The sequence below is a fragment of the Mauremys mutica genome, chromosome 4, assembly GCF_020497125.1.
Source record: "Mauremys mutica isolate MM-2020 ecotype Southern chromosome 4, ASM2049712v1, whole genome shotgun sequence".
In the NCBI taxonomy this organism is placed as follows: Eukaryota; Metazoa; Chordata; order Testudines; family Geoemydidae; genus Mauremys; species Mauremys mutica.
In genome coordinates, this window is record NC_059075.1 from 32,815,981 (window position 1) to 32,830,107 (window position 14,127).

Below are 14,127 nucleotides of genomic sequence, written 5' to 3' on the forward strand. Positions count from 1 at the left end.
AAACGCTGTTCATTTCTGTCAAAAAGCAAAAAGAAATCCACTGTTTTTCCTGTGAAAATATTGCTTATACATGCGGCTATGAACTAGATCATGTTTATCTTTTTTTTTTTTTACTGTTTCTCTTTGCAGAGTATTGGAAAGGGGTCCTTGTGGTGTATAGACCCAGAATACAGACAAAATCTCATTCAGGCTTTGAAAAAGACACCCTATCATCCATATTCACATGTGTTCAATACACCTCCCACATCTCCTCAGGCATATCAAAGGTAAGAAAACTAGAACACCTTTTATAACGACTATTAATGCTATTGAACTGTACTTCTTGGATAAGACATTAAACATAACTAATCACAATAGTTATGACAATATGGTGGTGAACAAAATATTGAAGTATAATGGTCAAATCCTTTACTTAATTTACAGTATTCCTTACCCTCTTGATCTCTTGGATGATGGCAACATGTTGATCCTAATAAATCCATAGTCTGGAGGAGGAGTGTTTCCATGGCTAATTTATAACATTTCTCAGCAAAAGCAAAATGTAAAATGAACACATGCAAAAGCAAATGGGAAGCTTTAAAATATCAGTTTGTCCTGTTTCAGTAGATAAAAATATCTGACTCTCTAGCAAGCAGTGTGCTAGTGAATTATTTTTCTCTTGAGCTTGATTGAGTAGTCTTTTAAGACTGTGTTGTCAATGCAACTGTCAAGTCTCCATGTAAACCCTACATCTGGTGATTTAAACCTCTTTTTGTTGTGGTTACTACATGCTCTGTAGGTGAGTGCGTGTGCTTGCATTTATCTCAGAGCTGTTCAGTGGAGAACAATAGGGGCTTTCATTCTCCCATAGTAATGAAATAGGTGTGTTTATCTGACCATTGCGTAGAAGTGAAGTGTTAGCTGCTAGGAGAGAGCATTTAAGATTTTGACCCACAAAGGAGAGAAGTAAATATCTGGTTCTCAATAGATCTGCTTCCTTTTAACTGCTTGTATAGAATCTACATTTTAAAATGTTCTAGCAAATCTTGGTTTGATCAGAAATACCTTTTTGTCACTAGGACCTCATGAAATGCTTGTATTAAACCCCATAAAATCAACAGGAATTTTTGTCTGACTTTAAAAGAATGCCTACTACTAGCACTCTGGATTAATGAGTGATTTTGATGGTTTTTGTCTTTTCAGCATACTCTTTTTTAAAAATATGAGTCTAATATTTGTCCTGCAAGGAGGTGGCGATGCACGAAGTAATTTCTTTCAAGTAACGTTAATGAAGTTCTTGTGCATCTCTGCTGAGCAGTGCATTCCATCACATGGCCAGACAATCAATCTTCACTCAGAGATTGGGAGGAACAGCTGGGCTTTCGCAGGAGACTGCTGTATGTCTGCCCTTGCTAGGCGATTAGCGTGATGGTAACCATAGTAACTAGAATGTCTCCATAGCAACGCATAGCTGAGACAGGTGCAGTTGCATCACAAGGCTGTTTGTTGCCTGGCAAAAGGACAGGCCATTAGTACTCAGATATACGCTGTTGCCTTGGTAACATAACCCTACATAGCAACTACAGTTGGCTTAAAACTTTTGTTTTAAAAAAATGACATTGTACCTGTTTTTGTCTGTTTTCATATAAATCAACAGAATCATGTTATATGAGCTGACAGCTTGAGGTCATGTAGCTTTAGGAGATCAAATATAATGTGGGATTTTCTAAAGCAATGGAGTAAAAATGGTAAAACTGAAGCGGAGGACCCAGTGCTTGTTAGAGTAACTTAAGGTTAACATTGGAGCTGTATGTATCTGTTATGCATTCCCATACCACCTTCACAGTGAAAGAGGTTTTTCACTTTTCCTGTGTCCCCTTGACCTTTTATCAAAAGCATTCACCATCCTGTATACTCACAGATAAGTAATTTGGATGGTTATGTTAGAATGGCAGTTAAATAAATATTCAAATAAGCTTTCTTTATAGACCTGAGAAGCCTAATGACTTCATTAATGTATTTGTAAATAGTAGAAACAGAGGGTAATCTATGCCGACGTGTTAAACATTTAAATAAGATTCTATGGAAAAGTAAAATTTTAACGCATAGAATTCTTCATCCAATGCAGTTGTAGAATCAGAGGGAGCTTGTTGATTCATGTTAATCCCATTGGCAGAGAATGCTGTTTGGGATAGTTTGACAGGTTTTTCAGAAAGTGCTAATTATTAATTTGCAGAGCACTACTCCCAGAAAGGTTTTGTTCTCCCCAATGCAGACTTTCTCAGAAATAAGACATTTGCAGTTTCAAGTTATTGTTTTTCTTGAACTTCAGTATGACCCCCTCCTCAATATAATTGAAATCATAATATATATATCTAAGTCTTATTAAAATCAGTCTTCCCTTCAAATCTATGGGACAGATCCTCAGGTGTGTTGACAGCTTTATGCTGCTCCACTGGTATACGTTGGCTGCTGGAGCCGACTAAGAGCTTGTCTAGATTAGGAAAATTTGCACCGGTGTGACTATGCTACTGTAGCTACACCAGTGCAATTTCCCCTCCTTTAGACAAGTCCTAACTTGTTCATAAAAGAATCTCCACAGTCATAAAGGTAATCCTGCACTAGTGTACAGCTAATCCAGGGTTTGTGTAGCACACACCTTGCTTGCTGACAGGGTAGCAGTTACTGGGCTGTGATTATTAGAAAGGGAATGTGGTTAGGATCCCCCTACACTATGCAAACCTGTAAATGCTCTTCTGTCACTTGGGTCTGAGACAAGCCATTCTGACCTGTAACAAACAGCTTGCTGCTAAATAAACATACAGATCAGCACCAGGATCAGGGCAAGAAAGTTGTGCTCCACACCTTGACTTTGTGCTTTTTTTTGTGACAATACACAAGAATTTGGCTGTATAGCTGCCGTGTGTGTGTGTGTGTGTGTGTGTGTGTGTGTGTGTTCTGTGAGTGAAACACTTTTAGAATTTACTTTGAGAGCGTGATTTCTTCTGTTGATGTTAGTTTATATCTGGATCATTTCCAAGTGATATGCTAAATGGGTGTGTGGGGGAGGGAGAGGGGGGAGGAAGAAGGATTATAATATTACCGTATGTTAAGATCCAACAACTCAAAGGAAGACTTTCTTTCCTTTTGAAAACAATGAATTTTAAGCTTTTACAGTTCATGTGCTGTTGACCCTTTTACTACAGCATTAGGTTCTCCTGGTTTCATCTTACTAAGGCTGCATTATAAACAAGTAATGTACTTCAATACAGTGTAAAAGCCTTTCAAAGAAAGAAGAGTTTCACCTCCCATTTCCCCCATTGAAATATCCAAACCTTCTCATTGTTCTTTTTAGCAGTGAAGTACTTCAATAGTTAAACTACCTCAAGGCTTAAGAAGAACTTAATCTTTTTGCGGTCTCTTAAAATGTTTACCACATTTATTACCATGCTTGCTATTGTGAATTTGTTATGGCATTATGATTTAAGGACAATACAAGGCTGAACTGGGACATCACTGAATGCTGAATTAGTTTAACCATATACTGGTAATCACATAATTCTAGTCAAAATAGGAGATTGTTCATTACATTAGCTGTGTATGTATATGAAGTCTGAATATTCAGTGTACAGCTAAAACATTTAGATGTGCAGGGGGGAGAAAATCTTGCATAAATCTTTACGCTTGTGAGAAATCTTTTAAAAAGGTATGAGTCCTCACCTGCAACATCACTTGACCAAAGTGGCACCTTGGAAAATTATCAAAGGCCACATGTGACCAAGCTCCATGGCAGCCCATAAACTTTGGGTGACTGCAGCCCACAATAAAGAGAAATTATGCTGCCTGAAATTAATAAAATACATCTGGAATGATTTAATTAACCTATATTAAAATGCCTTGTGGAGGGTGGATTAATAGAAGGAATTACAAGTTTTATAAGTGTTAGTTGGCAAGATCCCACAGAGGCAAATTGACCCACTGCTTGTCTCTTTTGGATGTTGCAAAGGAACAAATATATGACAAACCATTTGGTATCTCCATAAGAGGCTTGGAGACAAGTAGAGCAGGGAGATTCACTGTCTATACTTGGGGTGGAGAGAATGTATCATAACACATCTTCAGCCAGAAGCTTATTCACCACCACATAAATCTGTGAAATATTCTTCTAAAGAGAACTAGTCATTTTAAGAGCTGACTTTGTTTTGCAATAGAATGTCCTGTGTTAAAGTCATGGTACATAATACTACCTAGTACAGGAGCTATAAAGTGAACCCACACAGTTAGATGATTGGCTCAGTGTTAAAATAATATCATTCAGGATGAGAAAAATGACTTGAGCCATGAAGTTTGAAGCCAAATTTCTATAAAGTTTTGGGCTTTTTGGATCCAGTGTTACGGTGTGCACCCATCAATATATGCAGATGACATTAATGCAGGTAACAGCTATAATGTCTGTCCATTGCAGGGAAACCAGATTCCAGAGCAGGGGTTGGCAGCCTTTCAGAAGTGGTGTGCCGAGTCTTCATTTATTTACTTTAATTTAAGGTTTTGCGTGCCGGTAATACATTTTAATGTTTTCTAGAAGGTCTCTCTCTATAAGTCTATATATTATATAACTAAACTATTGTTGTATTGTAAAATAAACAAGGTTTTCAAAATGTTTAAGAAGCATCATTTAAAATTAAATTAAAATGTTGATCTTATGCCGCTGGCCCACTCAGCCCACTGCTGGTCTGGGGTTCTGTTCACCTAGGCTGGCAGTGGGCTGAGCGGGTCCTGCGGCCGGGACCCTGGCTGGCAAGGGGCCGGCAGCCAGAACCCCAGACCGGCAGCAGGCTGTACGGGGCTGGCGGCCAGGACCCCAGACCGGCAGTGGGCTGAGCGGCTCAGCCCACTGCTGCTCAGGGGTTCCATCCGCCGGCTCCTGCCAGCCGGGATCCCGGCTGCCGGACCTGCTCACCCCACTGCCGGTCTGGGGTCCCGACTCTGCCCACATACAGTGGGGTACCTACCTTCTCCCTGGTTCTGGCCCATTCTCTTCCTCTCGCTGCACTGAGCTGAGGGTGGGAGTGCACTGAACACAGGGCTGGGGGTGAAGGGTCTGGCCAGGAGCTAGAATGAGGGGGGTGGGGGCTCAAGGTTGGGGCAGGAGGTTTGGATGTGGGGCACTTACCTGGGCAGCTCCCATTTGGTGTGAGGGGTGCAGGTGGGAATGTGGGAGGGGGGGTGCAGGAGCTCCCTTTTGGTGCTCTGGGTGGGGATGTGGGGGGTGCATGGGGTGTGGGGGCTGGGTATGTTGGGGGGGTGCAAGAGTCAGGGCAGAGGGCTGGGGACATGTGAGGGGGGTGCAGATGTCAGGGCAGAGGGTGGGGGGGGCTGGGTATGTGTGGGGGTGCCAGAGTCAGGGCTGGGGTCGTGGGGGAGTGTGAAGGAGTCGTGCAGAGGGCTGGGTGTATGAGGGGGTACAGGGCTCAGGGCAGGGGCCTGGGGTATGTGCGGGGATCAGGGCAGAGGGCTGGAGGGGATATGCCCCTATTCCACCATCCCCCTTCCCCAAGGCCCTGCCTCCGCTTCTTCTCTGCCTCCGCTGGGAGCAGCAAGCACGCTGACTCTGCTCCTTCCCGACCCCCTCCCTTGCAAGGGCCATCAGCTGATCAGCCAGCCAGCAGAAAAGGAGGGACTGGAGAGGCGGAGGAGGGGCAGGAACCCAGCACACTATGGGAAGAGGCAGGGGAACCGGCAGGACCAAGCTTCTGCCCCTTGCCTCCTGCCTCCGCAGGAAATCTAATTTCCTTCTTTGACGGGGTTACTGGCTTAGTGGATAGCGGGAAAGCAGTAGTCCTGACGTATCTTGATTTTTATTAAGGCTTTTGATGCAGTCCTATATGACATTTTCATAAGCAAACTAAGGAAATATGGTCTAGATGAAATTTCTATAAAGTGGGTGCAAGACTGGTTGAAAGACTATGCTCAAAGAGTAGTTATCAATAGTTGGCTATCAAACTGGGAAGGCGAATCTAGTGGGATCCTTCAGGGGTCAGTCCTGGGTCTAGTGCTGTTTGCTGTTTTCATTAATGACTTGGATAAATGAGTGGAGAGTACGCTTATAAAATTTGTGGCAGACACCAAGCTGAGGGGTTTCAAGCACTTTGATAGACAGGATTAGAATTAAAAATGATCTTGACAAATTGAAGAATTGGTCTCAAATCAACAAGATTAAATTCAGTAAAGACAAGTGCGAAGTGCTACACTTAGGAAGCAAAAATCAAGTGCACAACTCAGTCCAAAAAAGGCTAATGTTTTGAGATGTGTTAGCAGGAGTGTCATATGTAAGACACAGGAGGTAAATGCCCACTGTACTCAGCACTCATGAGGCCTCAGCTGGGACACTGTATCCAGTTCAGGAAAGCTGTGGATAAATTGGAAAGAATCCAGGGAGAGCAACAACGCTAAAAGGTATAGAAAACCTGACCTATGAGGAAAGGTTAAAAAGAGTGGAAAAAACCCTTGAAGAGGGGACCTGATAAGTCTTCAAATATGTTCAGGGCTGTTATAAAGAGGGCAGTGATCAATTATTCTCAGTGTCCACTGAAGTCAGGACAAGAAGTAATGGTCTTAATCTGCAGTGAGGAAGAGTTGGGTTAGATACCACGACAAACTTTCTAACTATAAGAGCATTTAAAATCTGGAATATAATTCCAGTGGAGGTTGTAGAATCCCCATCATTGGAGGTTTTTAAGAACAGGTTGGACAAAGACCTGGCATAGATGGTCTGGGTTTATTTGGTCCTGTTTCAGCCCAAGGGGCTGAACTTGATGACATCCCAGGGTCCCTTTCAGCCCTACATTTCTATGAGTCTATGATTCTCTCCTATGTGTTGGGGAGTTTTCTTTAGTCTAAGGTTTAAAATCTGTTAACTTTTAATATATTTAAAGTTTTTGTGTCAGTAGCAACCCTGAATATATTTTTATAGACACAAATTCTGTTAACAGTAGCTTCTGTAAGTAAATGCTCTGATATTTCATCATCATTGTGTATGTTGCTACTTCTGTCTTCGTTCTCTGTAGTGAACTATAGGTGTGATTACTACTACTGTTAATGCTTGAGTAAATCTGCGGTGGATTTTTTTTTTTCTTGTGTGTGTTGTATCTGGTCAACTCTCAGTTATTCTTGGAGTCTGGGGAGATAGGGAGGAAAATGCTATTAACTAAATATGTTTTTCTAAAACTAATACACTCTTTATATAAAAAAGAATAAAGGTTAAGATTCTTTGTAATATGAGATTTATCCTTTTAGAAGAGATGGATATAGCACTATAAGGTTTATGTAATCACAGAAAACAGAGTATAAGACTTGTGGGATAAGAAGTAACTTAAAAAAAAATTCATTACAATCTGCCCAGTGACTCATGCTAATTTGTATTTGCTAAATTGGTGGCAAATGTTGGTGCATCCTCTTCTAAGCTGCTGCGTGACTGGAGTGGGGAAAATTCTTCAAATATACGGATAGACTGTGTTACTTCGAACAAGGTTTTTGCACTCCCACACTCTACCTGTACGATGACTGATGGATAGTCTTCATCTGTTTAAAGAGATTCTGATGTGAAAAATAATTATGTAAAATCGCCCCACCTTTCCTACAGAACTGCTCTCTGCTGACTTAGCAGGTATTGGAGCCTCAGTCAGCAAAGACTTTTATACATAAGCTTGACTTTAGGTGTTGAGTAGTCCCATTGACTTTAGTATATTTATCAAAAGTATATCCTTGAATGAAGTGTTTAATTCAACTGCACTAATCAGGAACCTGAGAAATTTAAAATTTTGTGTGGTGGTGTTTGTATTTTGTTTTGAACAAAAATTGTTTTCCTCCTATTGCTATTTACTTCTCTGGAAAATGTAACAAACAACTTTAGAATTTGTAATCGCTCCTCCAGTAGGTGTCTTTTAATATTGATGTTTCTGATTAAAATGGCTTGGCTCTGCAAATACTGCTATTTTAACAAATAATTTGCTTTGAGTGCAAGTATTTTACAAATTGCAAGTAATAATCCAAGTACACAAAGGATCACTTTCACTCCAACTAACAATATGTTTGGAGCTCATTGTATTAAAAACACTCAGTGAGGGGTGTGCGGCCTGAAAGGAGTGCATTGTCTAATATCCACTTGGGGAGAGGTTGACTATTACAAGCATATGATTAAGAGAAGCCAGGATTTTTTTTGATGCCATGTGTTGTGTTTAAAGTTTTTCCTCAGCAAATAATTATAATTTAGTGTCAATATTCTCCTTTACTTAATGAACAAACTGACCACAGCATGCTAGCGTTCACTCGTAAAAGCAGGTACTATTTCATTTAATATACAACATATTGTTGGTTGCTGGATGATAAAACAAAGTGGCAACTGGTCAGAGTGCTAAATATACAGATGCTTAATTTTCCAATTTTTATAACAAAACTAAAGTTTGTTTTAACTTATATTGAGCATGTTAATATAGAAACGAATACAGTTCCTGGAATGTGTAGATTTTAATAAAATAATTAGCTAGCAAGACCCACATCACTTGAGCCCCCGTGGTGAACAGCTAGTGGCCTGTTAGTGTATCTTTATATTGCTAGTTCATTTGAACTTAAAAATAATAAACTATATAAAGTCTCCACTCTAGGCAAATACATGCAACCTTGTGTTCCTATTGCTGTCAGTCTTCTCTCTCTACCTCCAATAGTATTATACGCTTACCTGTTGTCTTCTTCTTGTTGAGATTGAAAGATTGCCCTTGCCCAAAGAGTTTACTACATCTTATGTATGTATAGTGCTTAGCACAATGGGCCCCTGAGACTGATTTGGGAATGTCAGGGCACTGCTATAATAATAGCTGAATATTACAACTCTAGTAAGAAAAATAGAGCAATTGCTAATATGCACAGTTTATACCTAGACTGTGACCACTGCATCATGGAAGAATAACTTTGGATGTTGCCAAAACAACTGTAACAAACTCAGAAGGGTTACTCTTAGAGTCACTTTCAATCTTTCCAGACTACTGTACCCCTTTCAGGAGTCTGATTTGTCTTGCATACCTCCAAGTTTCATCTCACTTAAGAACTACTTGTTTACAAAATCAGACATAAAAATATACATGTCACAGCACACTATTACTGACAAATTACTTACGTTCTCATTTTTATCATATAATTATAAAATCAATTGGAATATAAATATTGTACTTACATTTCAGTGTATAGCATATAGAGCAGTATAAACAAATCATTATCTGTATGAAATTTTTGTTTGTACTGACTTCGCTAGTGCTTTTTATGTAGCCTATTATAAAACTAGGCAACTATCTCAATGAGTTGAAGTACTCCCTGGAAGATCTCTGTGTATCCCCAGGTGTACACGTACCCCTGGTTGAGAACCACTGCTCTATTACACCTTATAGTTGCTTTCTTCTGCTCTGTGCTCTCATGCCTTGGAGAATGTAAGTTGTACTTGTTTGTTTTTCACATCAACCAAATGAGAAATTGGTGTAGGCCATGCAAATTTACCACCGACACCTATTTTATGACTGACCCACGCTACAAGTGATGTTACTGCTGAATTTGACCCGGCCACTTCCATGGGAAATAAGCCTACTTCCATCAGGTCTGAATTTGAACAACAGTATGTACAAGAGGTAAACATCTACGTAGATCCATTAGATCCTTCAGTCAGTTAACTAACTTCTCTTTGCACTATGCTGGGGCTTTTTGTCACCCTTCCATTTATAGTCTTCTTATAACAAATACTTTGTTGTCCTAGCAATACTTTTCCAAGCAGAAGATCCATCAAAATAGCTTTCCTTCAGATTTGTTAGTTGCAGCCATGGAGTTAAATTTCATTTATTCTTAGCATAGCCTTAATCTTTAAGGCTTATTTGGAATAAATATAGCTCCGACTATTCTGAAAAGCTTAAAAAGTGAGAATACCAGTCTGGGAGGTTTGTTTTCTTGTAAAATTTAGGTATTGTTGTAGTACAGTATTCCTCTTTATCTAAATGTTTGTATTTTAATATATAAAAGTTTTTAAAGAAAGGTACATCAAGTATTTCTAGGTAGAAAAAGTTTATAAAACATGTAGACCCACTTCTCCCTTTTACACATTACAAGGAGCCCTTTAGAAGCACTGGAAACTTCAAATATGTGAATAACCATTTGGTGCAATAAAATATATCCTTGCTCCCTAGGATGACAATTCTATACATTGGTTCTGAAGCTCTAATGGCCCTCTGTGTTCAGTGTTTGACTAAAGTAAGACAGTCACCTCAATACTCGAGAGTCTTTACATTGTAAATATTACAATGGGTCTGGCTACTGAACATTACGCGTAGATGGTAGTCTGTCCATAATTAGGGTTGAAAACAGAATCCATTACAACAGTTGTTCTCAAACGTTTGTACTGGTGACCCCTTTCACATAGCAAGCCTCAGAGTCCGACCCCCCTTATAAATTAAAATAACTTTTTTATATATTTAACACCATTATAAATGCTGGAGGCAAAGCAGGGTTTGGGATGGAGGCTGACCGCTCATGACTCCCATGTAAAAACCTCATGACCCCCTGAGCGGTCCTGACCCCCCAGTTTGAGAACCTCTGCATTACAAGCTCTGTCTTTAGCCTTCTGTATGCTTTCGTCTAGCAGAACTTGGTTTGGCATGGCAAGTGCCAAGTGTACTCTTAAGACCAAAAAGAATCCATTCTGCAATTTTTGAAAAATGGTCCAGACTTTCTCAAGTTGCAGAGAGTGGGTTTTTTTGGTTTGTTTGTTTTTTATCCTTATTTGGATTTTAGTTGTCTGATGATTTTGTCTGAGTAGCTCAAGAGTGGCTTTTCTCTTAGCGAAATTTCCTTAGAAACTTGTGCGTAAGCTAAATTTGAAGAAAGTAGGTTGTAATTAAATTATTACTGATTGTCTCTGTAAGGGTTTTTATAAAGTCCTTCATCATAGTGGTATCTGCGTCTGTATCTTATCCATTCTTTAGGGTGAATAATTGTTTTCCCTATGGTGGCTGGAAGGTCTTTGTACAGCAGCTAGCACAGTGGGGTCCTGGTCCATGAGTGAGGCTTCTAGAGACCTTTTTATAGAAATACAGACAATACTAATAGATGCATCATATAACCATTAAGATGGCCCTTCTATATTTCACAATTATGGCTGGTTGGAAAAACTGTGATGGAATCACTTTCCATTGAAATAAAAAAAAGTGTTGCAAAATTGTGTTGATTTTGCCAGAATTTTGTTTTGAAGAAAAATGGTGGTGGGAGGAGGGTTGTCCACATGGCCTGATAAGTGCTTTATAAAAGTCTGATGATATTTTTTGAATAAAATTAAAGGTGGACAATTCAAAACTGAACTTTTCTGTGCCATGTGTGTCCTAAGACTGTGGAATTAGCTGCCACTGGGAATTATTGAGGCCAAGAAATTAGCAAGATTGGAAAAGGCATTTTGTCTTGGTATGGATAAACTACAGAATATCCAGAATTGTAGTAGTTACTACTGACACATTTTGGAAGGAATACTAAACCTCATACTTCAGGATTGAGACAAGATCGCTAAATATTAGAGATTAGGATGTGACCTAAAATGGGGGCAGATTAGCCCAGCACGTTTTTTTTGCAGCCACGACAGCGCTCTGCGCGGTGATTGTGGCGGGGATGGGGAAAAGCAGCAGCCCCTTCCCTCCCTGTTGCTCCTGGATGCACTGCTATGGTGTTTGCTGGTGCTGTCCGCAGGGGTTGGCACTCTGCCCCGCCTCTGGAGACACATGGAGCACAACACCAGAGGAATGCAGGTGGCTGGTGGGTTCCCAATCCACCTTCCAGGGGGTGGTGGGGCCTGGTCTTGGGTTTCAATGGTGGGGCGTTGGGCTCCAGTTGTGGGGCTTCAAGCTTCAGCCTTAGGGTGGGACTCCCCACGCACCCCTTCATTGCCTCAGCCCCACTGCCTTCCCCCACCCCAGTGCTCCAACCTCCCTTCTGCAGCCTCACACCCTAGGCCCTCTTTGCTCCTTGCCTCTTGACCACAGCACCCCCCCGACCACTGGACTGTTCGGCTCTGGTTAAATCCCCCCAAATATAGAAGTTAAACTATGCTGTTTAGGTCTAGTAAAGAATAGAGATAAGTGTGCATTATTTTTAATTGAGTCTACTAAACAAAAAACAAACAAAAATACTTATATAAATTGCAGTGATTTGGATGTGTATATTTATTTGTTTTTCCTAAAGTTAATTAAGTATGTTAGGAAAAAGTGTCAGAGCAGCCACCAGCAAGAGTTTGTGGCTGCACTCTGAGGCCACCAATTTTTTTTTTTTTTTGTGAGAACCCCTGGATTAGCCCATGTCTAACTATGGTGGGGGTTTTATGCCTTCCTCTGAACCACCTGGTGCCAGCCACTGAGAGACAGGATACTGGAGTATATGGACTGGTCTGATCCAGTCTGGATATTCTTATGTTCCTATATTCCTTTGTTCTCTGTTACCGGTGTTCCCTTTTATTGGCTTTCCATGAACATTCTGCTGAGCAAACATTTGTTCCCGAGAACATTTTACAAGAATACTTGTGCAATATGTCTTCACCTGAATGTTTGTGCCAGATATGTTCATGTGGCCATCTAAAAAGCTGCCTTTTGTGAGTAGAGAGCAAAAATTTTACTGTGTGGTGAAAGTGACTTACGTACAGTGCAAAACAGCAAATATTTGAAGCTGTAGTCATGGTGAATAGTTTACAAGAAACCCATAGGCTGAAGTATGTTTGCATAACCCATTTGATTAGCAAACAAATTAGTAAAACTCACTTTGTTCATGGATAATCTGTGAACAGAGAAAGAGGCTAAATTTGAATAAGCCTTTTGTAGTGAATAATTCTTCTGGCTTTGCTCCTAATAGTGAGAACTGTTAGACTATGAATATATTTTTTTCCTAGGGGAAGTTAAAGAAACCCTATTGCTACAGAACTTTTAATTTACACTACTTTCTCCACTTTAACGGCCTGGTCTACTCAAGCAGAGGTATAGAGGAAATTTCATAAGAGGTTTTTTTCTTTTCCTCTTCTGGTTCAACCATTATCCGGTCCATTTTTTTAAATCACCAAAACCTCCTTTTTACACTTAGATGTACTCCTGAATTATGTATCTTAACTAGTTAGGACTAGCCTTAAAATTTTCAACGTGTCACAGCCCATTCTTCTCTCTAATAAAAAATGTAAATACCTGTTGGTAGGCTTGCTGCAATGTGATGGTAATTTTCGGTTTGGTTTGGTTTTTGTCCCCACTCCACCCCCCCGCCTCGCCCCACATGTAAAACATCATTTGTTTGGGAACCTTTAAGATTGCTACATAGAGTTTATTCATAAAAGGGGACAATTGCCCTAAATTACGCTTTTGCACTCTGACAAAGCAACTGAGTAGCCAGCATTTATTGGTTAGCTTAGCACACGGTGGCACGCGAGCTGATTTTTAATGGCACGCCGAGGTCCCAGCCGCCGGCCCCACTCAACCCTCCACCAGCCTGGGTGAACAGAACCGCAGGCTGGCAGTGGGCTGAGCAGGCCAGCAGCTGAGACCCCGGCTGGCAAGGGGCCAGCAGCCGGAGTGGAAACCCAGCCAGAACCCAGAGCCGGCCGATGCTGGGGCGCAGCGCATGACGCACTCCCAGCTTGGGGGGCTGCTGGCTGCCGGAACTCTCCTGCAGGCTGGTGCTGGTGGCCGAAGCAGCAGGCAGTCAGGCAAGTGAAAGGGGCCGGCGGGAGGCGCGGTGGAGGTGTCCGCGTCCCAGCCTGTCCTGCTGCCACTCTCTCACCACTGTGGCTGGGCGTGCCGTCCCTGCAGCCCCTGGGGGAAGGGAGTGGCAGGCCAGAGGGTCTTCTGCAGGGCCGGCTCCAGCGTTTTTGCCGCCCAGTGCAGAAAAAAAAAAAGCCGCAATCTGCGGCAGCTCTACCGCCGCCACTTCGGCGGCTGGTCCTTCCCTCAGTGAGGGACCCGCCGCCAAAGAGCCGGACTCCCCCCCCCGCCCCCCCGTTGGCCGCTCCCCTGGTCTTCTTCCGCCGCCCCCCATTTGCCTGCAGATGCAGTGCCCTCACACAGCTGGCCCACAGCTCCCTTGGCAGAAACAGGA

The 14,127-nt window shown here is 41.5% G+C and overlaps 1 protein-coding gene and 1 long non-coding RNA gene across 9 annotated transcripts in view; one reads left to right on the top strand and one right to left on the bottom strand.

The window, feature by feature from the left end:
• LOC123369298 overlaps window positions 1-1,021 on the bottom strand; it is an 85,853-nt gene extending 84,832 nt beyond the window's left edge. Inside the window, exon 1 of the long non-coding RNA XR_006578990.1 lies at window positions 434-1,021. This is a non-coding gene — a long non-coding RNA (uncharacterized LOC123369298). The remainder of the gene's footprint in view (window positions 1-433) is intronic.
• Window positions 1-14,127, top strand: part of FOXN3 (forkhead box N3) — a 318,212-nt gene that overhangs the window by 184,394 nt on the left and 119,691 nt on the right. For all 8 annotated transcript variants that reach the window (XM_045014705.1, XM_045014703.1, XM_045014706.1 and 5 more), the window contains one exon: window positions 130-266. In XM_045014705.1, coding sequence (XP_044870640.1) covers window positions 130-266 — 137 coding nt within the window. The remainder of the gene's footprint in view (window positions 1-129; window positions 267-14,127) is intronic.